The 24,783-nt window shown below is 37.5% G+C and overlaps 1 protein-coding gene across 2 annotated transcripts in view; it reads right to left on the reverse strand.

The window, feature by feature from the left end:
• The window catches only part of USP9X (ubiquitin specific peptidase 9 X-linked), a 100,453-nt gene that overhangs the window by 6,579 nt on the left and 69,091 nt on the right, over positions 1-24,783 (reverse strand). For both annotated transcript variants that reach the window (XM_021682030.2, XM_044911799.1), the window contains exons 30-41: positions 24,254-24,474; positions 21,404-21,594; positions 16,014-16,187; positions 13,554-13,695; positions 11,649-12,402; positions 11,143-11,266; positions 10,172-10,397; positions 9,520-9,649; positions 5,225-5,410; positions 4,551-4,771; positions 4,372-4,460; positions 137-293 (exon numbers count right to left, since the gene is read on the reverse strand). In XM_021682030.2, coding sequence (XP_021537705.1) covers positions 137-293; positions 4,372-4,460; positions 4,551-4,771; positions 5,225-5,410; positions 9,520-9,649; positions 10,172-10,397; positions 11,143-11,266; positions 11,649-12,402; positions 13,554-13,695; positions 16,014-16,187; positions 21,404-21,594; positions 24,254-24,474 — 2,615 coding nt within the window. The remainder of the gene's footprint in view (positions 1-136; positions 294-4,371; positions 4,461-4,550; positions 4,772-5,224; positions 5,411-9,519; positions 9,650-10,171; positions 10,398-11,142; positions 11,267-11,648; positions 12,403-13,553; positions 13,696-16,013; positions 16,188-21,403; positions 21,595-24,253; positions 24,475-24,783) is intronic.

Consider the following 24,783-nt stretch of genomic DNA (forward strand, 5'->3'; position numbering starts at 1 on the left):
TGTATGGAAAAGGTTTTGGAATACTTCTTAAAGTTAACTTAAAATAATAACTCCAAATTCTCATTATTCTTTTCTTTAAAATGGAATCCCTAATTCTGATTCAGACTTGTACAAAATTTTAAGAAAAAACCCTCACCTGCAGAATCTGGTAAGCAACAGGACAATTGCTAAAAAGAGCTACCATACATTTTATACACTGATATGCTCTTTTTTGATAGTGATTCTTAGAGCGCTGGATTGTGTCAAACAGCCCATCTCGGTCATCTGGGATTCCTTTAAGTGCGTTATGAATTCTGAAAAAGAGCCAAATATAAAATTAAAACTTGTAAAATCAAATAGCAGCCAACATTTACTGAGTGCCTACTATGTGCCACTCAATAAAGATCTTTGATGTCATGTCATCTAATGCTGGACAGGAGGTACTGTTATCGAGCCTCTGAACAGATAAGAAGAGGGGTACAGAGAGGTTAAACAGCTTGCCCAAGGTCATACAGCCGCTTAGCAGTCTGTGCTCTTACCAACTTGTTACCAATCCAAAATGATTTTGCTATGTATGTAATTCAAAGACATTACCAGAAGTGATTTTAGGACACCAAGAGTAACACAGACAAAGTCAACTAACAACTAAGTTTATGACTGCTGTACCTAAGAGTTTGCTTCAAGTCAGTTCCTTTTATAAAACTGCATTTCGGAAAGTAAGTAACCCGTGACTATGAAGCGGTGATATAATTTGGAAGTACAAAACGAACTTGAATTCTAATAATGAGCTATAATACGGCAAAGCAATTTTCACCATTACTACAATTTAGCTGATGGGCCAATGATGGATGATTTCCTTTCAGTTCTTGCCAAGCCTAACAGAATAATATATAATCAGTGATTTCTTGTTCTCCCCAATAAGCAATTTAAAAAAAGGACTGTAGGGGCAAACTGTGCCTGTTTCCTTTGTGTTAAAAGCATCACCTGCCAGTAAACAAAATGTGGTATATACACACAGTGGAATATTATTCAGCCTTAAAAAGGAATGAAATTGAGACACATGCTACAATGTGTATTATTATTATTATTTTTTAAAGATTTATTATTTTAGAGAGTGAGCAAGCGAGCAGGGGTGGGGGGCAAAGAGAATCTCCAGCAGACTCCCTGCTGAGCATGGAGCCCAACATGGGGCTGGATCTCATGACCTTGAGAGATCATGACCTAAGCAGATATCAAGAATTGCACACTTAACTGAGCCATCCAGGCGCATCTACAACATGTATGAGTCTTAAAAGGCATTAAGTAAAATAAGCCAGATAAAAGAGGACAAATATTGTACGATTCTACCTATATGAGGTACTTAGAACAGGCAAAATCAAAGAAAAAATCATAGTTACCAGGAGTGGGGGGAAAAGGGGAATGGGAAGTTATGGTTTAATGGGTACAGAGTTTCAGTCTGGGATAATGAAGAAGTTCTGGAAATGGATGGTGGTGACGGTAACATAGTATTATGAGAATATACTTAATGCCACTGAACTGCACACTTAAAATGGCTAAAATGGTAAATTATGAACATTTTACAATTTGAGTACAAAAAATAAAAAATTTACCTGCCTGCAATTCTACTGAGGTTTATCCGAGAGAATTGAAAACAGATGTTTAAAAACAAATGACATGTACATGAATGTTCACAGCAGCATTATTCACAATAGCCAAAAGGTAGAAAACAACCCAAATGTCTAACACAAAAGGACATTTTGTATGATTCCATGTATCTGAAGAAGTGCCCAGGCAAATTCTGGACATTTTGCCTAGCCTATGGTCAGGCAAATCCATAGAGACAGAAGCAGATTAGTGGTTGCTGGGGGATGGGAGGTAATAAGGAGTGACTACTTAATTGGGTATGGGGTTTCCTTCTGGAGTGATGAAAATGTTCTGGAATTAGAGTGGTAATGGTTGTACATTGTGAATGTACGAAAAGCCACTGAACTGTATTCTTTAAGGTGATTAAAATGGTGAATTTTGTGAGTTTTATCTCCACAAAGAAACATTACCTGTGTAGTCCATAATTTAAAAATAAACCAAAAACCTTATATACCATAAATTTTATTTAATAGAATGTTCCAAACCAAAATGCAAGCTTGTTTTTTGCGTTGCATGCATTCATAAGATCTTTTGTTTGGAAATCATGACTCCAGCAATTCTGCAAGGTTTACTAATTTCAGACCAATCATACAGGCCTCTTGCTGTTTAATCGGAAACACTTCAGTGTATATTGTTTTTACCTTCAGTTTGGTCAAGTGATGATGAAGTGTTAAGCCATTCTTTCTGCCACATCACATTTTCTTCCCATTAGTTTTAACTGCTTTCAAATACTATTTTTATCTGTATCATCCTTGCCTGCCTTGTTCTCCAATGCCTGGTAGTGCCAAGCACATGGTAGATACTCCATAAATATTTAAACACTGCTTATCGAATGAACCAAAAGCTCACTATGAGAAAGTTATTTTCAAGCTTGGGCCAGTGATTCATAATAACAATACCTTACCTATTTCATTACACAAAAGTCAACTGTCCATATTTAATCCAGCACATGTGCCTTTACCATTATCGCTTGCTATAATGAATCAAGAGAGCTACGATGTAACCAACTGGTTTACTGCTGTAAGTGCTTACAATATTTTTTAAATGAAAAGAGGAAGGACAAAGGGAGAGGAAGAGAGAGAATCTTGAGCAGGCTCCATGCCCAGCACACAGCCTGATGCAGGGCTCAATCTCACAACCCTGAGATCATGACCTGAGCCAAAATCAAGAATCAGACGTTTAACCAATTGAGCCACCCAGGCACAACTAAAAACAACTTTTAAGAAAAGTTTCAAATCCTATAACCATATTGGGAAGGGTACTGGATAGTGCTCAAAATATATGGTTATAGTTTGAGAACTATTAAACTTTTTGTCTCATGAAAATTGATTTTTGGTTTTTACAACGTAATTAATACAACTTAAATCTGATAATTTTGGAGATAATATGGAAATATTAATTCACGAATTATGACATTTGCAATCTCCACTAAGACTCAAAATTGTAAGTTCTAAGCATTTTGTCGTTACAGAACTTGCTTTCAAGTTGCTGCTTTAATTACTGTATTAACAGACATAACATATATATATATAAATTTTGAACTGTTTCTGAAAATCAAGTATTATACTATCATTCATGTGGGGAGGGAACTTCTAAAATCTGGCAGAGTTGTCAACTAATTCCATACTTCATCATCACCTAGATTCTTGGGACTAAAGATAATAAACTTTATGGCAAAAAACAAGATGGAGGAATTCTGAAGGAAGCTTGAGGGATAGTTATGCTGGATATCCTCAGTTTAAAAAAAAATTGCACTCAAATTCTCATATACTGAAAAACTAAAGTTGATGTTCATTATTCACAGATTCCATATTTGTGATTTTGCCTACTTGCTAAACTTTATTTGTAATGGCAAATACATGGTGCTTTGGTGGTCATGTGCTGAGTGGAAAAAAAATTTGGACCAAACATGTATGTTCCCAGCTGAAGTGGAACAGAACGACACTTTACCTTGATTCAGCTTATACTGTAAAGGAGCGTCCTTTTTGCTATTTAGTGAAACCCTTCCCACACTTTGTGCTTTTTGTTGATTTCATGGTTTAAAATGGCCCCCAAATGTGTAGTGAAGTGCTACCTAGTATTTGTAAGCCCCAAAAGGCTTTGCAGAGAAAATACTGCATTAAATAAGCTTTATTCAGACACAAGTTATTGTGAGTTCACTGTTAAAGAGTCAGCAATGTACAGTAAATAAGCGGTCTTTGAAAAGATAACCACACATTTAGAAAAAGGTTATGATAGATTGGTTGACAAAAATGTAACCAGAGGGTTGCAGGAACCTAACCCTGTATTTCCCCTAGGAGCAATGGCTCTGCATTCCCTCATTCAGTGTTCACAGCGACTTTATAGAATATAGCTACCATGAATAACGGGAACTGACTGTACTTACTTACCTAAGGACTATTTTTAGATAACCAAATGTGACCTCATATGACTCATTCTAAAACGAAACTAATCTTAAAATAACCCTAGCACATCATTAATGAAATTAAGACATTTACCAAAAGCCTATGCTAACTGTCCTTAATTAAAAAAAAAAAAAAAAAAAATTGAAAGCCAGAAGTATTTAACACGGGCAAGAATAAAAAGTGAAATCAAGTGAGGGAAGGGGGAACTTTTTATTAATTCTTAAGCTTTTAAGGTAAAACCATTATTGCATCTCCAAGAGGTAAAAAGAAAAAAGAGAAAAAAAAGCGCTGACTGGCAATTTCAGTTAGTTTAAAAGTTGGGCAAGTAAAAACGAGGATCTACCTGTGAGTCTGCCAGGAGTCCTCAATCAGTAAGATTTGCAAAAGCAGGTCCAAATAGGGTCGGAGTTCATAAGTGTAGGAATATGCAACCTAAAAACAGGAAAAGACACGGTGAATAACTTACTTAAAGGAGTAACAAATCAAATTAGAGAGACATATGAATGTTTATTGTCCTTTAACCTGCCAGAGAAGTTCACTGAGGACAGTAGATGAGAACTGAGGATTCTCCCAGCAGCAAAAACGAAGCAATTTGACAGTTTCCTCTGAGTTACTGCAGTCCTCAATGATTTTCTTCACATAACTTGTTCTCACAAATAAAATGTCTGCCACATTCTGCTGAATTGGCATTATAGGTTGTGATAAATTAGGATCACCAAAAGGATTGGGAAGAGGAGGATTACCTAGAATACAGATTTGTCATCAATGAAAAACTAATAGGCTTCTTCACAATAAAATAATACAGCTTTCACCACAGAAAACAGCTTATGAATTTTGTATTTTAGAAAAGTAACATTTTAAATCAATATTCCTAAGTACCATGAAGAAAGTAGTATTAGGCATTACAATGATGAGATAGACCAAGATGATAAAATGCGAACTTTAAATGCCAACACTGGCATTTACCTATATAAAAAGTTAATTCTTAAACTACTTCACAAAGTATCAACCTTGGGATCAAGTAGACAAAAAAGATCCCCTTTAAACATGTGAAAAAGGTGTAGACCCCAAAATATTATAGATTGTCAGACTCTTGGTTTTATATTTAAACATCTTCAGAATTACTTTTAACTGGGTACTATGAATGGCCAGCAGTATTTTAAAACCAATGTAAAGGATGGAACATTTGACTTTACCATTGATTGAAGACTGCATCCTTGAAGAGACATTGCAACAGCGGATCAGCTGTGACACAACTGAGTACAATTTGCCTAATTCAGCATACTGGTATTTGATTGGAGGACCTGGACCTTCATCTAAAGACACAAGCATAAAGGTAGCAGGTACATTCAATTTCAGAAGTTGTGTCTTCTCTGCCACACCTTCGATGAAGAAGAAAGCAGTGGGAAGAGGGGGAGAAGAATTACAAAAGAGAAAAGAATTAGGATGATAAGGGCTTCATAATAAAGCAGTTATCGAAAATATTTTTCTATGATTTTTATAATCAGAAAACCACTCGTGGGGCGCGTGGGTGGCTCAGTTGGTTAAGCGACTGCCTTCGGCTCAGGTCATGATCCTGGAGTCCTGGGATCGAGTCCCGCATTGGGCTCCCTGCTCAGCAGGGAGCCTGCTTCTCCCTCTGACCCTCCCCCGTCTCATGCTCTATCTCATTCTCTCTCTCAAATAAATAAATAAAATCTTAAAAAGAAAAAAAGAAAACCACTCTTACTTATTAGCATTCAGAGAATGATTTAACCAGAACAGAAAATCTCCGTGGTATAACTGGATTTAAGTTTTAAAATGGTCAAACAAAGATCATGACATTCCAGTCAAACCAGGCATAAAGAAAATGAATACTTTCTATGGCCTGAGAGTCTGGGGGACTAGCCTGGACTTCAATCCTCATGGTAAGGGAGGATGATGAAAACTCAGCGAGAAATAAGAATTTTATACACTGCCTCTCTATTTTCTCCAACAGCTAAGCTACTTGAAAATCATGCCTAAACTTGGTGTCATCTCTGTTTTCTTATTTTCCTACTCCTCAACTCATGCCAGTTTGGTTTCTGCCCCCTTTCCTGGGGTAAAGCTAAGGAATAGTTCTAAACCGTAACTGCTTACTTTCCTTCTTGGATTCCTCTCTTCCTTTCAACCTCTTCTCCTTGGTCTCATTTCTGAGTTTTCCTTCCTCTTTGAAAAATGGTTGCTCCTCAAAGTTCCCACACCAGGCTACTGTCTCACACTGTATGCTTTTCCTGGATGATCAAACCCACTCTAATGGCTTCAAGTTCCAGCTATTTTCGTTCAGATGATACCAAAGTATTTCCAGTATCTTAAATGTTCTACCGAACACTGAACATCACTATTTGGGTGTCCAACAGGCTCAAACTCAATTTGCCCAAACTTAACTCATCACTTTACTCCCCTATCCATGTTCTTCCTCCTGTGTTCTCCCCTCTCAGTACATGGCACCGCTATCGACTCAGTTGGAACCCTGGGCATCACTTAACATCTCTTCTGTGTTCCCCCCTCCTTAATACCCAATCACTAAATCCTACAGACTTTACCGCTAATAGAAAGCATCAGAATCTGTCCACTTCTATCTCCTCCTCACTGCCAGTTCCCCAGTACTGGCCACAATGATCTCCTGCTATAAATCATTTTAACAATCTCTAGTCATTCCCCTGCAATCCATTCCACACTGTAGTCCAAGTGATCTTTCTAGAAGGTATGTCTATTAAAAACTCTACAATGGCTCATCAATGCCCTTAGGATAAAGTCTAGAATCACTCATGAGGCTTGCCAGAATAGCATGATCAGAGATCATTTCTAGTCTGAATAACTTTCACTTCCTCCACACACTGAGTTTATTCCAAGTCTTTACATCTGCTGTTCACTCTGGATAGAAACCCCAAACAACCAATTCCCACATCAACTTGCCCATTAAGTCCCCTGTACTCCCCAAATCTGGTCTGGTATCCCTATTATATACTACCATAGCACTTTGTATTTTTCCCTATTACAGCCATTAACATACTTTATGGCAGTTATCTTTTTATTTGCTTCTATACCCCATTAGACAATAGACTGTCCTTTTTATTGTCATATTCCAAGAAGTATAATAAATACAGGCCCACAATCCCTTATCTGAAATCCCGAGATTCAAAAAGCTCTTATCATAAATATAAACAAAATTATTTCATAAAGTTGGTGTCAAAACACGTTTGGTAGGAAAAGCTGGCCTGAACTGAGAAGAGGCTATTCACAGTCTTCATTTATCCCCTCTCAGGGTGACTACTCATGCTTTACTGTAGGAATATTAATGTATATGATTATAAGGTGCTGTCTTGGACCCTGCTATAGGAATGTCACATAATACATGGTATATACACTGCCTTACCTTTCTTAAATCTAAACAATTCTGAACCCCAAAGCATAAGTGGTATATTAAAGTTTATGGATCTGGGGTGCCTGGGTGGCTCAGTTGTTTAAGCATCTGCCTTCCCGCTCAGCGGGGAGTCTGCTTCTCTCTCTCGCCCTCTGCCCCTTCCCCCTGGCTCGTGTTCTCTCTCTCAAATAAATAAAATCTTTAAAAACAATAAATAAAATTTATGGATATGTATTTGCTTTTAGCAGGGAAATCTTAATTACATTACATGCCAATGATGTATGCTTTGTGAACAGGCAATATCTAAAAAGGGAGGTGAATAGAATAGGATTTTTGTGAATGCCTAAATTTGGTATTTCTAACTTTGAAATACAGATTCCACTTGTTTGTGCAATGAATATTCTCTCCCTTTTCAACTACAAATAACCAAGCATCTCTAGTATGAAAAGATAAAGGAAAAGACAAACTACAGAGAAGTAGAATGTTGCTTATGTTAAAAGGGCCCCCGAGGTAAACTGGTATTAGTAAGGTCACACACAAAAAACACGGAATGACGATGTTTGATTACAGAACTTAATTTTGGATAGAGGTATTTTTTTTCTTTTAAACTTTTTTTTTTTTTTTTTAAGATTATTTATTTGTCAGAGAGAGAGAGAGAGAGGCAGAGGGAGAAGCAGGCTCCCTGCTGAGCCAGGAGCCTGATCTGGGATCATGACCTGAGCCGAAGGCAGACGCTTAACCAACTGAGCCACCCAGGTTGCCCCAAACTTTTTTTTTTTTTTTTTTTTTTAAGATTTTTTATTTATTTGAGAGAAAGCGAGCACAAGCAGGGGGAAGGGCAGAGGGAGAGAGATGAGCAGACTCTCGCTGAGCGTAGAGCCCAATGAGGGGGGGGCTCAATCCCAGGACCTCGAGATCATGACCTGGCCGAAGTCAGATTGAGCCACCCAGGTGCCCCTCTTTTTAAACTTTTAAAGAAGTTATTCAAATTTGGCCAAATATTCATTATCATCACTAAGGATCACTAAGATTTTAAATGGAATGTCTCAATAAATTAATCATTTTGGGAACGGTGCATTAATACCTGATTGGTAAGAAATTTTTATAATTTTAGGGGTGCCTGGTTGGCTCAGTTGGAAGAGCCTGCGACCCTTGATCTCAGGGTTATGAGTTGGAGTCCCACATTGGGCACAGAGATTACTTAAATAAAAAGAAAAAAGAAAAAGAAACTTTAATAATTATAATCATAGGAAATTTACCACCCCAAAGCCAATGAACAAACAGCAAATGACAATGGAAGGATTTTTGATAATATTCCTAACTGTCCATCTTTTCATTTAACAAACATTAACTGAGTGTCACTGTGCAAAAAACTCTGATCTCTGCAATCTCGTTGGGGAGCAACACAAAAATGTGAACGCAATAAAAAACAACAGAATAAGTAGAAGACAGCATAACAAACTTTTAAGTATTCTGGGATCACTGATCAGGTGATGTTAGAAAGGTTACTTTGAGAAGGAAAATGTTAAACAGAGGTAATAACATAAATAAGAGGGTAAATGAATATTTATACTATCTGTAATTTCAATTTAGTTTACTTCAATAAAAACTTATGTTCAGACCAAGTCCTTTACCCCAACTTGGGTGAGTATCACAACCATCCAGGGACTTTTTGAAAATGTGGATTCCTTGTGCTAGCTCTGAGAATTCTGATTCAGTTAGTGTGAGATGGGGCCTAGGAATCAGTATTTTCAAATCCAGACAGATCTGGCACCACCGTTTTAGGAGATAAAAACATGATTAAGACACAGATTCTGGGGGTGACCGGGTGGCAAGGGTGGCTCAGTCAGTTGAGCAACCAATTCTTGATTTTGGCTCAGGTTGTGATCTCATCAGTCTCTCTCCCTCTGTCCTTTCCCCTACTTACTCTCTCCCTCTAAAAAAAAAAAAGATGATTCTGGCCTGTATATACTGCAGAGATATGCATAATTAACTATAAAGTACAAGGTGAAAAGTACAGTAAAAAATGTTTCATCACTCAACTTAAAAGACTCTGTCACTTAATAGAATACATTAAAACAGAATTATAACAATTTAAATTCTTACCTAAATTGGCATACATTACGAACAGATTGAAATACTGCTGCAAATGACGCCCATGCTCTGAAACTTCCCTTCTCAAGAGATTGAGAACTGCCCGTAGTAGGTGATCGCTTAGGCTTAAGTTGTCATAAGCCTGTAAAGGATAAAACATTGGCTATTTTCCAGTGACAAGATATAGGAACAATTCTATTTGCATAAAAAGGGGACACAGACACACACACACACCCCCATGTTGAATATAGGCAGAAATTTTTGGAAGGACTAATCACACAACAATTAAAAAGGGTTGCTTTTTAGGAAAGGGAATGAAGATCTGAGGTAGATTTCATCTAGAGCCTTCATGATGTTTTTTTAATAAATGGAAGTCCATTAAAAAAAACTTTACAAATAATATAACCATGTGTAAAATTAAGCCACTGCTTCTAACTGAACGAACAAAGAAAATTCTGTTGTTTTTAAAGAGCTAATAATTGTTATTCACTGCTGTGAAGTACTTTTACTGAACTCCCAGATATCAGATGGTGTGGTGTGTGTGTGTGCACACATCTGCTCACAAGGTAAACGTATAAAATAGATGTTCATATATTTGTGACGTGAACTTTCAGGCAAGAGATCTGTAAGCATTTAATCACTAAAAAGAAAACCAGGCAATTACCTGACTAGAAGGTCCAGGAGATGCAAAAGGTGAAGGACATGGCCCATCTTGCAAGGAAAAATGTGCAATAAAAACTATAAGTTTTGCAAATGCACCCCTTACTTCTGCACTGGGGCACTCCAGAAGGTATTCAGAAAAGCGATTTGAAACATTAAAAAGGACATTGTGAGCAAACCAAAAACGGACATTCTTGCTGTGACGAAGGAGAATACACAATGCATCATACCTAAGACAAAACAAAAAATTTATGAATGGCAATTCAATGATGTTTCGTATATAGTACAGATATGGGTCTCTATGAACCAAATTAAAATCAAAGACCTTCTTTTACTATTGGAGGGAGAGAACCAGCAACGGTTGCCTCTAGTACCAACATTAAAAGGACAGATGACTACTACAACTTGGTCTCTTCTCACAGAGTGACAACACAGAGAGATGAAAGCTTGTCTAGTCCTCTACAAATCCATTACCAAACTCTTTCTAGATTCAATGACAAAACAATCACTACCCTAACTGTCCCTGAACATCTTACCACTGGATGAGTACATAAAAATTGTTCAATCAAGGTATTATAATGGCCTCTATACTTTCACAACTTGAAACTTAGGACACTCATTCTATTTGTTATGTTTTTAATCTATGGCAAAATTTAATCTAGGGAAGCTAAAACTACTAAATTTCTGAATTAAATAGCTCAGACTTTTAAGTATCATCCTATAATCTTTTGTACAGGGATGTCAAAGATAGGATATAAGGTAACAGAAGCCAGCTTCAGAACAATGAAAGGTCATGTTTAACCTATGTAATTATTTTAATATGATTTCTCTCACTACGGCTATCAAGAGTTTTTGAGTCTGCATTCCAGATCTGAAAAAAGACTTGTGATTTGAAAAAAAAAAAAAATAGAGCAATATATTAAAGAACCAAACTAAATGCTAGGATAATAGGAATGAAAATCCAAAGCAATGTACCAATCACTGGCAGAGCCACGGACGATTTTCTTGGTGTGAAATCCTGTGGTAAAAAGGAACCTAGCAGCAAGCTGAATACTAATCATAGTGATTTCTTCTGCTTCAGGCAACAGGTGATCTTGCCCTATAAAAAAGGCAAATACATTAAAAAACAAAACAAAACAAATTTCTATGTCTAAGCTCCATTTTCAAACAAGTCTGCATTTCCACTGATTTCTAGAAGTCCTAACTTTGCTAACTGCCCCCCGCCCGGCTACTTATGAAATAATTCTTAGTTCAGTAAAGCATGTTTCAAACTAATGCTTGAGTCAAAAACAAACTGTTAGAATAAACAAAAGCTCCCCTGTTTCCAAACAGCAAGACAATATACACTGCTCAAAGATAACGGAAATATGGCTTTAAAACAGCCCAAAGTAAAAATGCAAACATGTTGATGCTTGCTAAGAAATCTTGCAAGTACAGTAAGAGTTATGCTTCTACTAAGAAGCTAAATTCTTGATACTTACCTGGCGGAGGATTTAAGTAAACACCGTTACACGTAAGCAGTTTTTTCATGAACTGGAAATACTCCAGACTGTACTGCATTCGGTTATGCATGAATTGCACATTCTGCTTCCGTACACTTCTCTCAATGGCTGATGGCATAATAATCTGATGGGGTCTTGTGGTGATAGCAAGCTCAGAAATGTATCTTATCAACTCATCACCCTGGTCTATGGTATCCAGTCGTTCGTAAAAAAGTATGTAAGCATTCCACCACCTTTTCTGGCGCCTGTATGACATGCGCTTCATCATGTGATCAAATACCTCTCCCATGTACTCTCCGCCAAAACACTGGTTTTTCATTTCTTCATCGTCATCCATTTTACACTCTGTTACATCTCCATCATCAAATTTATACCAGCGATTTCTCTCACCATCTCCACCATTTCTCTGAATGATGTAAGAATAATAATGCCCCCCACTTGCTTGGCCACTGTGTACCAGCACACCCACAAGTCTGTATTTCGTGCTTTCTGCCGTCTCACTTTCAGACTGCTCATTCTGCTGTATCAACTGACTTTCTGGGTTTACATTATCTCCTTCCAGCTTTGCAACACCTGCGACTGTGTAAGGTTCCATGTCCAGCTCTCGAGGAAATTCAAAATAATCATTGAATTTGATTGCACATTCTCTTTCCCAGTCATAGTCGAATCGTTTCAGTTGGATAGCAAGAACGGGAGGTAATTTTTTAATTAGCAAGCGCTTTACGGTATCAACCTACAATAAACAGAGCAAGTTACTAGATGTTTTTATAATCCACTGCATAAAACAAACTATAAGCCTCTATTACTAAATTCTCATGAAGACTAACTGGAGGTTACAAGTGTAAACAAACACTCGGCAATGAATATAATCAAGGTTATTATGTCCAGGTGGGCATTTCAAAAAATGCTAACTACAACTAATAATATGGAAATAGTTTATGCCATTTGCTACAAATCGCAAAAATTAGTGACACAGACATTACTCACTGCCTGGATTCTATACCGTCATTGCTATCTAACCACTGTTACTTGTTTGGTATTTACTGTTATGCTAATGAAGGTGTGCTGAAGAAATACAATAGCAGCTAGTATCTATTGGGCCATTAGGTGCCAAGTAATATGCCAAGTGCTGCCCAAGGAGTAACACATGCAATCCTCACAAGCTCCCACGCAGGAGCTCCTGGTGCGAATGGGGAGCAGCAGGAGAGGGACTGAGTCACCGGCCTCACAGCTCGCATCTCAACCTCTAGACTTTAATACCTCTTTAAGTGGCATGTAAATGTCAAAACGATACAGGTGACTCGGAGGTGAGAGAATCTGGGAGCCCAGGAAGATACACGTTATTTACCGTCTGTGTAAACGGTCTCTCCCTAAGAGCCGTTAAGTGCCCTGAGATAAAACTATCAGGTGGGCCTAAAAATCTAATCCCAGTGGTTTAAAAACACAGGTGGCAGAAGAAATCTTATGTGACCAAACCAAGTAATGAAGGTTTCAGTAAACTTCTTGGTCCTTACAAGTAACTGGATAGGACAGGAGAAATGTTTTCCTGTCAGCGCTATAGCTGTGAGGGGTTCAACAGCAGACTGGGTGGGTACGGATGGCAAGTGTCTGTGCGGCTCCGGCAAGAGAAGGTGATAGTAAGCTATTATGACTTCTAAGATGTTCACTCTTATTTACCTGTTCCCCTAGCCCTGCTGGTACTACCTTCTCTTAATCTTCTTTCCCTGAAAAACCTTTGTACCAGTTATCTTAACTACCTTCTGCTACCACTATAACAAAGCAGGGTAGGGAATAAAAATAAATAAATAAAAAACAAAAGCAACGAACTTTCAAATCCATTAAATTTAACCATAGTTACTTAAAAAAAACCTGGATAATTCATACCTTTTTATTGCATTTTTCACAATGATACGCATTTGCACCTTCTAATAAATCTCCTTTGACGTACTGTTCCAAAGAATCAAGAAGATTTTGGTGATTTCTAATGTCTACATTCAAAGTCGTAAAAGATTCTTCACACTCATATCTAAAGACATTAAGAAATAAAAAGGATTTCTTAGTTTTCTAAACATTTTTAGTTATAGACTTGATGAAAACTACATTTGCAATATTTATGACATGAAACCCGAAATCAAAGAATGTTACCAATAAATGACACATTTATTTGGCCACTTACCTAGTGTTGGGCACTACATTAGGTTGTTTACAGCCCATATATACACCAGGTTCTTTGTCTTCATGACAAACCTGATACAGAAATAGCACCACCTCCACTTCAGAGATGAGGGAACTGGGGTTTGGAAAGGTTAATTTGGTCAAGATTACTAGGCGAAATCGTGTTTTGAAGCCAGGTCTGTCTTGCTTCACAGCTTAAGCTCTTTACAGTCTACCGTGCTGCTTCCACTGTCATCTAGTTAGGCAGTAATTCATGCCAAGGCCAAAGCATGAATTCATCAACTTCTGAAAAGGATATTTTAAACTATTAACGGGCTGAATTTTTAAATGGTCCCTCTTTTAATGGAAACCTTAATAAAGCACAAGTTTGAACACACCAATCAAGAGGAGATAAGCAATCCGAGTAGGAGCCAGAATCCCACCTTGTGGCAATTTTCTACCAAGGGAAATTTCAGATTTCTGAGGAGACACATTCATAAACTCAGAACATGGGATGTAGGAGAATACACTCTCAACCATCAAATTTACTCATTCAACAAATCGATTTGGAGTGCCTTCCATGTGTAAAAGTACTCCGGGATAGTCAATGTTGAAGGTAATTCCCTCATATTTGGGGCTTTTCAGTTTAGGTACGGGAAAAAAGGTACACAAAGGTACTTGTGAGTGGCATGAATGGAATATGAAGTACGTATTAAGCATATTGCTACTATGATCAGGGAACAACCCATAAAAGAGAAAAAAAGAAGCCAGAACTTACGACTTCACTTAAAAAGTAGGACATTCAAAGATGAGAGAAAGCCAGCAAAATTTTTTCTGTAAAAGGCCAGAGAGTACCTATTATAAGCTCTTTTTGGGGGTATGAGGTCTCTCTGACTCAGCTGTTATAGGGAAAGGAGCTAGAGAGTAGGTAAAGAGCTAAAAACAGATGCGTGGCTGGATTTGACCAATGGTGCATAGTTTGCTAACTCCTGGTCTAGACAAATAATGCTGTAAAACAGATAGACGTGGGGCTCTCTATGTAACTTCTGGCATGTAATAAGAACAGGACTTCTGGGATCTTAATTATGATCATGCTCTCTGGACATTTTCACTTAGCGAAGAAAACCAGTAATTTCCAAATGACTTTGAAACGGTCTAAAACAAACCAACAAGGACTGATTAGAATAAATGACCAAAAAGTTGGCTTATTTTATCAGTAATTGAAAATCAAGAGGTTAAAAATGACAGTTTAATTGTCCACCTAATACAAAAGGTCTTTCAAAATGACCAAAACTTGTGCGGGCTATGTGAATAATTACATAGTCTTGTTCTGAATGAATGGTTTAACCTCATGGTAATTTCTCATTTATATAGCATTACCTCTCTGCCAATCATTTCCCTTTGATCAAAAATGAAACACTCCCACCAGCCATATACACACACACCTCATGACTATATAATACCGTTTGAGCTTGTAGAAAATACTATCGTACTGTGATATTTTGGTGAAAATTTGATTTCAAACCAACAGTAATCAGTAACATGCAAGAGAAATTCCAAAGTAAAACTTCCACGTAATAGGCATAAACCTGTATCTACTAGTAGTGAATTTTAATAGTCGTTTAACTATTTTCAGTAAGAGTCCTTAATCAATTTCCCTTTTAAGTCAAAAACAATTTGTTCAGTCAACTCTTGCTATGTTTTTTGTTGAAAAGATATTTTAAGGATAATGATCACAATCAATGCTATTTTAAAAATTAGTATTTCATTTATATAAGGAAATTGTACTCCACGTCTGTCATCTTCTAAGCTTAATGTATTTGTAATATTTTAATTGCTTTAACTCTGAGATAAAGGGCAAATTTATGAGCAACACGTGTAAGCTATATATGCAAAATGCCATTTGATTTCCCCAGTAATGATCATACATAAAAGAAAGAGGAGCCAAAAGTTATTTGATGAAACCAAAGCCCCCAAAACCAGAAAAACAAAAACCTCCATGAAAACCACCACCACCACACACAAAACCCAAACCCACAACAGTAAGGTATGCACAGTATATAATTCACCCAGTCTCAGGTATATAGTTAAATTGGTGGCATACTCCACTTCTGTACATAACTACTAATAAATATTTTATTTTTCTTAGTAAATAAACGGAAGAACTTTAAACATATAATCAGCACTTACCTATGTGGGCAGCCCTGGCAAATCTTCTGATCAGCAAAGGAACCTCCTAAGACTTTACTTAGCATAGCTGGATGTCCCAAGGCTTTCAAAGCTTCATCTAAACTATCCACCAATGAATTAAAAAACTCTAAAGCATCATGCTGTTCACGCAGATTAACGGGCTCACCCCAAAGCCTAAGAAATGAATGGAATAAAATACAGTACTTCCTCAGGAAAAAAGCAATACAACCACAAATGACAATATAGAAACAGACTTTTTCCCCCCTCAACTACATAAGGAAGTAGAAAAGAGTAAACGTTCTTTATGTATAGAGTGCAGTGAGAAAGTGAGGCTCATGGTACAAGTGGAGCTCCCGTGGGGAAGAGTCACCGCGAAACTGCTGCTGTGGCTGATGGAGACCACGGCTCCAGCACCGGCGCTTGCTTTAGGTAACCTGCTACACATGCATTTTCAATCTAGATGAAGACACGACTTGGTGGAGCTGGATCTCACTCTTATGTAGATGTTACAGTCACTCTTTGGTTCATGTTGCTTAAATTTCAGGTTATAGATAACAGTGCCAAGATTTATTTACTCTTAATTAAATTGCTTTTTCCAAGTGAAAAGAGAAAGCTTTAACGTTAGAGTTCATCTCTTCGGAGTAATCTGAGGACTTAAGTTAGACAAATCAATTTTGAGAAAATAAACTATCAATTGTGTGTACCAAAAAAATGAGAACTGCTAAAATCCTAGGCACTGCTGGAAACTATCAATGAAATCTAATTTTGTATTTACAGAGTGACATAAAGAAGTATGAATGCATTCTAAGTGAGAGATAGGACACACGTATTTTAAATATGCTAGAGGAAATGTCTTCTGATCAATTTTTTGTAACACTTTTTCTATGTAGCAAATAATCTCATTCTAATTACGTATTATATTTTTTAATTTTTTTTTTTTAAAGATTTTATTTTTTTATTTGAGAGAGAGAAAGCACATGAGAGAAGGGAGGGTCAGAGGGAGAAGCAGACTCCCTGCTGAGCAGGGAGCCCGATGCGGGACTCGATCCTGGGACTCCAGATCATGACCCGAGCCGAAGGCAGTCGCTTTACCAACTGAGCCACCCAGGCGCCCTGTTTTTTTTTTTTTTTTTAAAGTAGGCTCCAGGGACACCAACGTGGGGCTTGAACTCACAACCGAGATCAAGACCCGAGCTGAGATCCTAAGAGTCAGACGCTTAACCGACTGAGCCATCCAGGTGCCCCCCAATTATATTTTAGACTTAAATTTGATACAGTGAGTTTAAAATAAAACATGTCCTTATTTGTTAAAACCAACTTGTTTCATTATTGGAACTGACACCAATCATTCTATTAATTTTCAGATTATGGTCGATTCCCCATACTTTCAAACATGTAGTCAACCATTAATTACAAAAGGGAAAAGATGAACAGATCTGTTAAGACACAAGTTAATATTACCAATAATCAGACAAACTGGTACCATGTATCTCCCAATGCAATGCAATGAGAAGCACGTTAATAACACCACCCACTGTGGTTTGCTTGCCAAAAACACTTAATCTGAATCTAATCATGAGGCAATAACCACACAAATCAAAATGAGAGACGTTCTGTGAGATAACCAATGTAGGCTCTTAAAAAATTTCAGTGCCATACAAGTCATGACAAGTTAGGGAGATTATTTTAAAGAAAACTAAAGAGGTAACAACCAAACTCTTTTGATTCCTTTCAGGATACCAGTCTGAGACTAAAAAAAAAAAAAAAGTTACAAAGAATATTTTGGGGGAAATCAGAATATACACTGATGAGTATTAGGCATTATTATTTTTAAAAAATATTTAAAGGTAGACAATTTATTTTCCATTCCTTTTCTTTTTTAAGTAATCTCTACACCCAATGTGGGGGCTCAAATTCACGACCCTGAAATCAAGAGTCGCATGCTCTACTGACTGAGCCAGGCACCCCCATTATTAGGCATTTTATTTATTAATTTATTTTTTTAAAAGATTTTATTTATTTATTTGACAGAGAGAGTCACAGCGAGAGAGGGAACATAAGCAGGGGGAGTGGCAGAAGGAGAAGCAGGCTCCCCGCCGAGCAGGGAGCCCGACGCGTGGCTCGATCCCAGGACCCTGGGATCACGACCTGAGCCGAAGGCAGACGCTCAACGACTGAGCCACCCAGGCGCCCCTTTTAGGCATTTTAAATCAACATTAAATTTCATCACGTGTGATAATGGTATTATATGTAAGTAGGAAAGTGTCTTTATTCTTAGTGGATACATATTGAAGCACATGTAGGTGTGTGGGGGTAAAGTATCATGTTTACAACTATCAACTGGTTTAGAAGAATCAAAACCCAAGCACAGTTGACACTTGAACAACACAGGTTTGAACTATGAATCTACTTATACATGGATTTTTCCACCATACAGTACAGTACCGTAAGTGTATTTTCTCTTATGATTTTTTTTTTTTTAAAGATTTTATTTATTTATTTGAGAGAGAGAATGAGAGAGAGAGAGAGCACATGAGAGGGGGGAGGGTCAGAGGGAGAAGCAGACCCCCTGCTGAGCAAGGAGCCCGATGCGGGACTCGATCCTGGGACTCCAGGATCATGACCTGAGCCGAAGGCAGTCGCTTAACCAACTGAGCCACCCAGGCGCCCTCTTATGATTTTTATAACATTTTCTTTTCTCCAGTTTACCTGATTGTAAGAATGTATTCTTACATGTAATCTATACATATAATACACATAACATACAAAATGTTAATTGACTGTTTATGTTATTGGTAAGGCTTCCAGTCAAGAATAGTAGGCTGTTCAGTTTCAAGGGCATCAAAAGTTATATGTGGATTTTCAAGTGTAAGGGGAATCAATGCCCCTAACCCCACATTGTTCAAGGGCCAATGGTATACATATAAGCAAGCCTGGCAAAATGTTAACAACTGTTACATCTGTTTAGAATGTAATATAAAAAGGTGACCACTATACTAATTCGTCACCTTTTCTGTTGGTTTCAAATTTTTCAAAATAAAAAATTGGGCATGGGGTAGGGAATGTGGTTAACTAACCCACATGTATTAGGAGTATATTATGTGTCTAAAGTGAAAATCACCCAGAAGTGCTAGTCTAGATAAACTGGAAGTCCCACTAGCATAGGAAGTCATTTAGAAATAAAAAATGCAAATGTATTGTAAGAGAGAAAACTATTTATAACTGAATGACAAATTTTAAGCTAGAAACACAAGAAGTGTGAGACTAATTTGGAAGAGGAAGAACAGAAATGCTAAAAGCCTTATGACAGAGATGGGACAAACTGGGGAAAGAAAGAACTGGAACAGTCAGAGAGGAGGGTGAGGGGTGTGCCAGGACAGAAAGAGTAAAACCAGAGCTGGGAAGGAGGGTGGTGTATGCAAGCCAGTAGTATGGATTAAAGCAGGGGACCTAGTTAGGGGAATCAAAGGAATTTAAATGGTTGAGTTCACAGGAAAGCCATTATAAAGTGGTGGTTTCAAAAGAAATCTAAATAGCATCCCTAGGGAAAAGGGAAGCTGCTCCATAGAAGCAGGGAAGCTAGCCTGCAGGGTGGCAGTGTCAGGTGACCCTCTGCTTCCCCTGCTCTCAGCTGACTGGGAGAGACCTTGAAGAGATTCCGAGGAGTATTATTTAAAAACCCACTGCTATGAAGGATTAGAGCCTTTCTCATACAGTAAAAAGAATTAAGTGGTTGTACTGTGGTATTTTAGTACAGTGCATGACACATAATAGGCAATGATTTAAAAAAGTAAAATTAAAAAAAAAGATCAAGATATAACTGAGAATTTTAATTTTTAAAAAAGGTATTTATCCCATCTTTCCTAGAAAATTGTACATCAGGATAGCAAAGTTGTCGTTGCAGGTAGATCTATTCTTGCTAGTAAATACAAGAATGATAAAATGAGACTACTACCATTCTGTAACCCTGATGAAATACTCTTGTCAATGATTATCAATGGCTGTGATCATGGGATACAGACATTATATACCTCTCCTTACAGATGAAAACATTACCGTCTATAAAGTAGCTTTGCCTACCATTTCAAAAAAAAGAGAAAAACACCTTGATCTCATCAAGTCTCTAAATCTCACTCCTTATTTATAGGAAATACAGTGGACTGAGGAAAAAAGAAAATACAAAAATACCACAGGGATCCTATCAATAAAATCCAGATGGTGGAGAACTTTGCAGGGTAAACTACCTACTTTTCCCCAACAAACTGCAAGGGTGAAAACGATGAGAATAAAGGAGAGTCACAGCAACATTTGAGGTGTATGGACTTCATCTGGATCCCGATTTCAAAAAAACACATAGTAAAAAACAATTGTGAGAAAATCTGAACACTGACAAGGATATTAAGGATTTTTAAAAGATATGGTAATAGTATTATGGTTATGTTTTAAAAAAGCCATCAGAGATACATACTGCAATTATTTATATATGAAAACGTGTGAGATTTGATTCAAACAACCTGGAAAGTAGATGGGAATGTAGTTTAAACAAGATTGGGCATGAGTCAACAACTGCTGAGGCTGGGGGATGAATACGTAAGGGCTCACATGGTTCTCCCTACTTTTCTGAATGTGAGAGGTTTTCAAAATAAAAATTATTTTTTAAAAAAGATTTTATTTACTTATTTGACAGACAGAGAGTGAGAGAACACAAGCAGGGGGAACAGGAGAGGGAGAAGTAGACTCCCCGCGGAGCAGGGAGCCCAATGCAGGGCTGGATCCCAGGACCCTGGGATCGTGTCCTGAACTAAAGGCAGACGCTTAACTGCCTGAGCCACCCAGGTGCCCTCAAAATAAAAAATTATTAACATCTTAAGAGACTGAAGTATGCTGCCTCTCCAAACTATGACACTTTCTACCTGACTCCGAAGACAATAAGAGAAAATCACTAAGAAGTAAAGTTTATTATAGCTAACCCCTGTGGTAGAAAACCTGCCTATAACTTTTGACTCCCCAAATCTTAACTACTAAGAGCTTACTGTTGACTGGAAGTCTTACTTATAAAATAAACAAGCGATTAACATATATTTTATATGTTTTATGTATTATATACTGTATTCTCACAATAAAGTAAGCTGGGGAAAAGGAAATGTTATTAAGAAACCACAGGGAAAAGAAAAATACATTTAAAGTACTTTACTGTATTCATCAGGGGAAAAAAAAATTCCGTGTATAAGTGGACCCATGTAATTCAAATGTTCTTCAGGGTCAACTGTACTACTGCTTAAATATTAAACATAAAGATACCCTCAAACATGTATTTTACAAGTTGATGTTAGTGTACGGAGATGTTCAAAAAGGTTTAAGCAGTATCCCTATTACTGTCTACAGTTTACCTGAACTGTTTCCAAAATCCTCTGGGCACATAGTATTGTAGTCGAGAAGCAGCTAAATGACCAAAGATGACTTGAAGGTGCCTTAGAACACCAATATTATACTCTTTCCTATCTTCTGTTTTACTTAATGCTGGTTTATCTTCAAATTGTTGAGGATATCCAAATACATCATCTCTGGGATCAACATTGCTCTAGAAAAGAAAAAATATTAATACGTTAATCCAACTTTAAAGTACAGTAAAGTATGTTGAGACAAGCACCAGTTAGTCAACAAATGATTAATCATTTGTACTTCTATTTCTTATTTCCAAAGCACTTAACTTCCAATTTATAAATTTTAATTTACAATATAACTGTTTATCTCCACCATCTCACAGAAGAGTTGTCATAAAGGAATAACCCTGACTGTATATTGGAAAGGTAGATAATAAAGGCAACGTAGCAGAGTAGAGTGTGGTGTTTAACATAGACCGAACTGGACCCGAGTGTAGGCGCTGCCACTGAGAAGCTGGCTAACTCTGAGCAGGTCAGCTACTTCACACTTCTTTTCTTTCTTTTTTTAAAAGATTGAGAGAGAGAGAGAGAGAATGAGGCACAAGCAGGGGAAGAAGCAGGCTCCTCGCTGAGCAAGGAGCCCGATGCGGGACTCAATCCCAGGACCTTGGGACCACGACCTGAACTGAAGGCAGATGCTTAACCTTTTTAAGGTTTCAGAATCGATTAAGTATTAAACTACCTCAGAGCCGACTGAGACACCCAGGTGTCCCTACTTCACGTTTCTAAGCTTCGGTTTCCTCATGGGGATGTGTGGCTGTGGGGAGGATTATGAGGTGCTCAGAACTGTGAATGAAATATGCATATTAAGAGTAGTACTCCTCAAAAAATGACGCTGGAAAAACTAGAGATCTTTATGCAAAAGAATTAAGTTGGATTCCTCTCTAACACCATATACAAAAATTAACTCAATACAGACCTGAAAGCAAGAGCTGAAATTAAGAAATTCTTAAAAGAAAACATAGGGTAAAAATGTCACAACATTTGATTAGGTGGTAATTTATTGGCTAGGACAGCAAAGGAACAGCTAACGAAAGAAAAAGGAGACATACTGGACCTCATGAAAATGAAAACTGGAACCCTTGTGCACTGTCGGTAGAAATGTAAAATGGTGCAGCCACTGTGGACCAGTTCCTTAAAAAATTAAAATCAGAATTACCACACGATCCAGCAATTCCATTTCTGGATATATGGCCAGAAGTGGTGAAAGAAAGGTCTTGAAGAGAGATTTGTACACCCATGTTCATGAGAGTACTATTTACAATCGCCAAAGGGTGGGAGCAACCCAGTGTCCACCAACGAATGGATAAACAAAACGTGGTCTGTCCACACAGTGGAATATTATTCAGCCTTAAAAAGGAAGAAAATTTGGACACATGCTACAACATGGCTAAACCTTGAGAACATTATGTTGAGTGAAATAAGCCAGTCACAAAAAGACAAAAATGGTATGAATTCCACTTACATGAGGTACCTAGAATAGTTAAATTCATAGAGATGGAAAGAGAATTGTGGTACCAGGGACCTTTGATATAGAAACAGAATATCCAGTCCCTGTCCATGAGAAACTCTCTGTCCAGGGATGGAAACAAGAACACAGACAGAAGGCAAAGAACCAAAAAAAACCCCACAAGTGCAGTGGCGTGCTGAGACAACACAGAGCAGAAGGTACCATTGAGAGCAAACATGGGACATCTTATTTGAAATTGTATCATATTTTGTCTGCCTTGTTTACTTCTTGCCAGTGTAATTAGCTATCTCTCCCTGTGCTTACCCTCAACATCCCAGAGATGCGATGGGCTACAGAACTAGAATTTCAGTTTCAATTTCCACTCAGAGCAGTGGTTCTTAACTGGGTATAGGTGTAAAGTATCCCCACTATGAAGCTTTTTAAAAAATTAAACAATGCTCGGACCCTAACCCCTGGGATGATGCGGTTCAGTAGATGTGGGAAAGAACTGGGACAAGTATATGTTTCAGAAGCCCTGTAAGTATTAAACTACCTGAGAGCAAATAGCTGTAGTGACTGAAGAGGAGGAAGGAGGAAAGAACCACTGAAGATATTTACAATTAGAACACATTCTGGCTTCTCCCTGCGGTTCTCACCAACAACATGAACAGGAAAAGATAAAATAAAAACAAAGAAATACAGGATGGATATAAACATGACCACAACTAAGTCTTGTAATATTCTCTTCTTTAAAGAGCTGTGCCATAGTTGTATCAAATCTGATCCACCACTACAACCAAACTCTCCCATAGCTTTACTGTGCAGTAGATACTTGGCAGGGAGCCTAAATTTTGTCACAAGACTACGTGATATCTGAAGTAGAGAGAAGTTTGTTGCTTAAGCAAGAAGAGCTATGATCTGGGGTAAATGTAAAAGTAACCTAAAAGTAAACAGAGATAATGAAACTGGCATAGTATACAACTTAGCATAAATTAATGGAGATATATTTAAAAATATCAGAAAAGTGAAAATATAAACTGTTATAAAAATGGAAGATCCTTATCATTATGCAAACTCCAAATTATATTAAACACTTCACACAAAAAAATTGAGTATGTGAACTGCTGCTTTAAAAACATATAAACCACCATGAAAATTAACTATAGTATAAAGTCTGGTAGCTAGTGAGTACTAGGTTATGGCAAGACATAGCAGTCCATGCTGGGAGACTCTAGCTTTATTTTCAAATATACATCAACAAGTCCAATGAAAGTACAACATTCTGTAGAAAAGAATGACAGTATCTGGTAGCAGAATTTCAAACAGAAATGCTAAAAAAAATTTACCTCATTGTCCTGCTTCTCATCCCCAGACATATCATCATCTACATCACTACCTGTGCCTTCAATTGCAAGAATACCGTTCCTGATGGAGGGAATCATGTAGAGTTGCTGAATCACAGAATTCATGTAACAAGTAGCACCAGCATTTTTCAGCCCCACAAATCCTTTAGGTGGGCGGGGTCCAACAGGTGGCAGATATTCCCACTCTGTAAGTGCTTCACAAGCTGAGAGAAGGGAAAAGATTCTTGTAGCACAAACACAACCATTTTGTCCACTCTTAGCTCTATTAAGCTGATAAATTAACATTACCAACAATTCCACTAATTTTCCAGCCAGCTGAAGCAGTACACTGAGTGTGTTTCCCCCTCAACGAACTGAAGGGATACAGCAACTTGCACCACTATAGGGAGTCTTACCCCACCATTTGAAAACCCGTATCTTACCTGGTGTTACTTCTACAGAAATGTCAGAAGCAATCTCCTGAGATGGTATAATGCTAATTTCTATGTGCTCACTTTTTTAATTTTTAAAGA

This window comes from Neomonachus schauinslandi, chromosome X, assembly GCF_002201575.2.
Source record: "Neomonachus schauinslandi chromosome X, ASM220157v2, whole genome shotgun sequence".
NCBI classification, from domain to species: domain Eukaryota; kingdom Metazoa; phylum Chordata; class Mammalia; order Carnivora; family Phocidae; genus Neomonachus; species Neomonachus schauinslandi.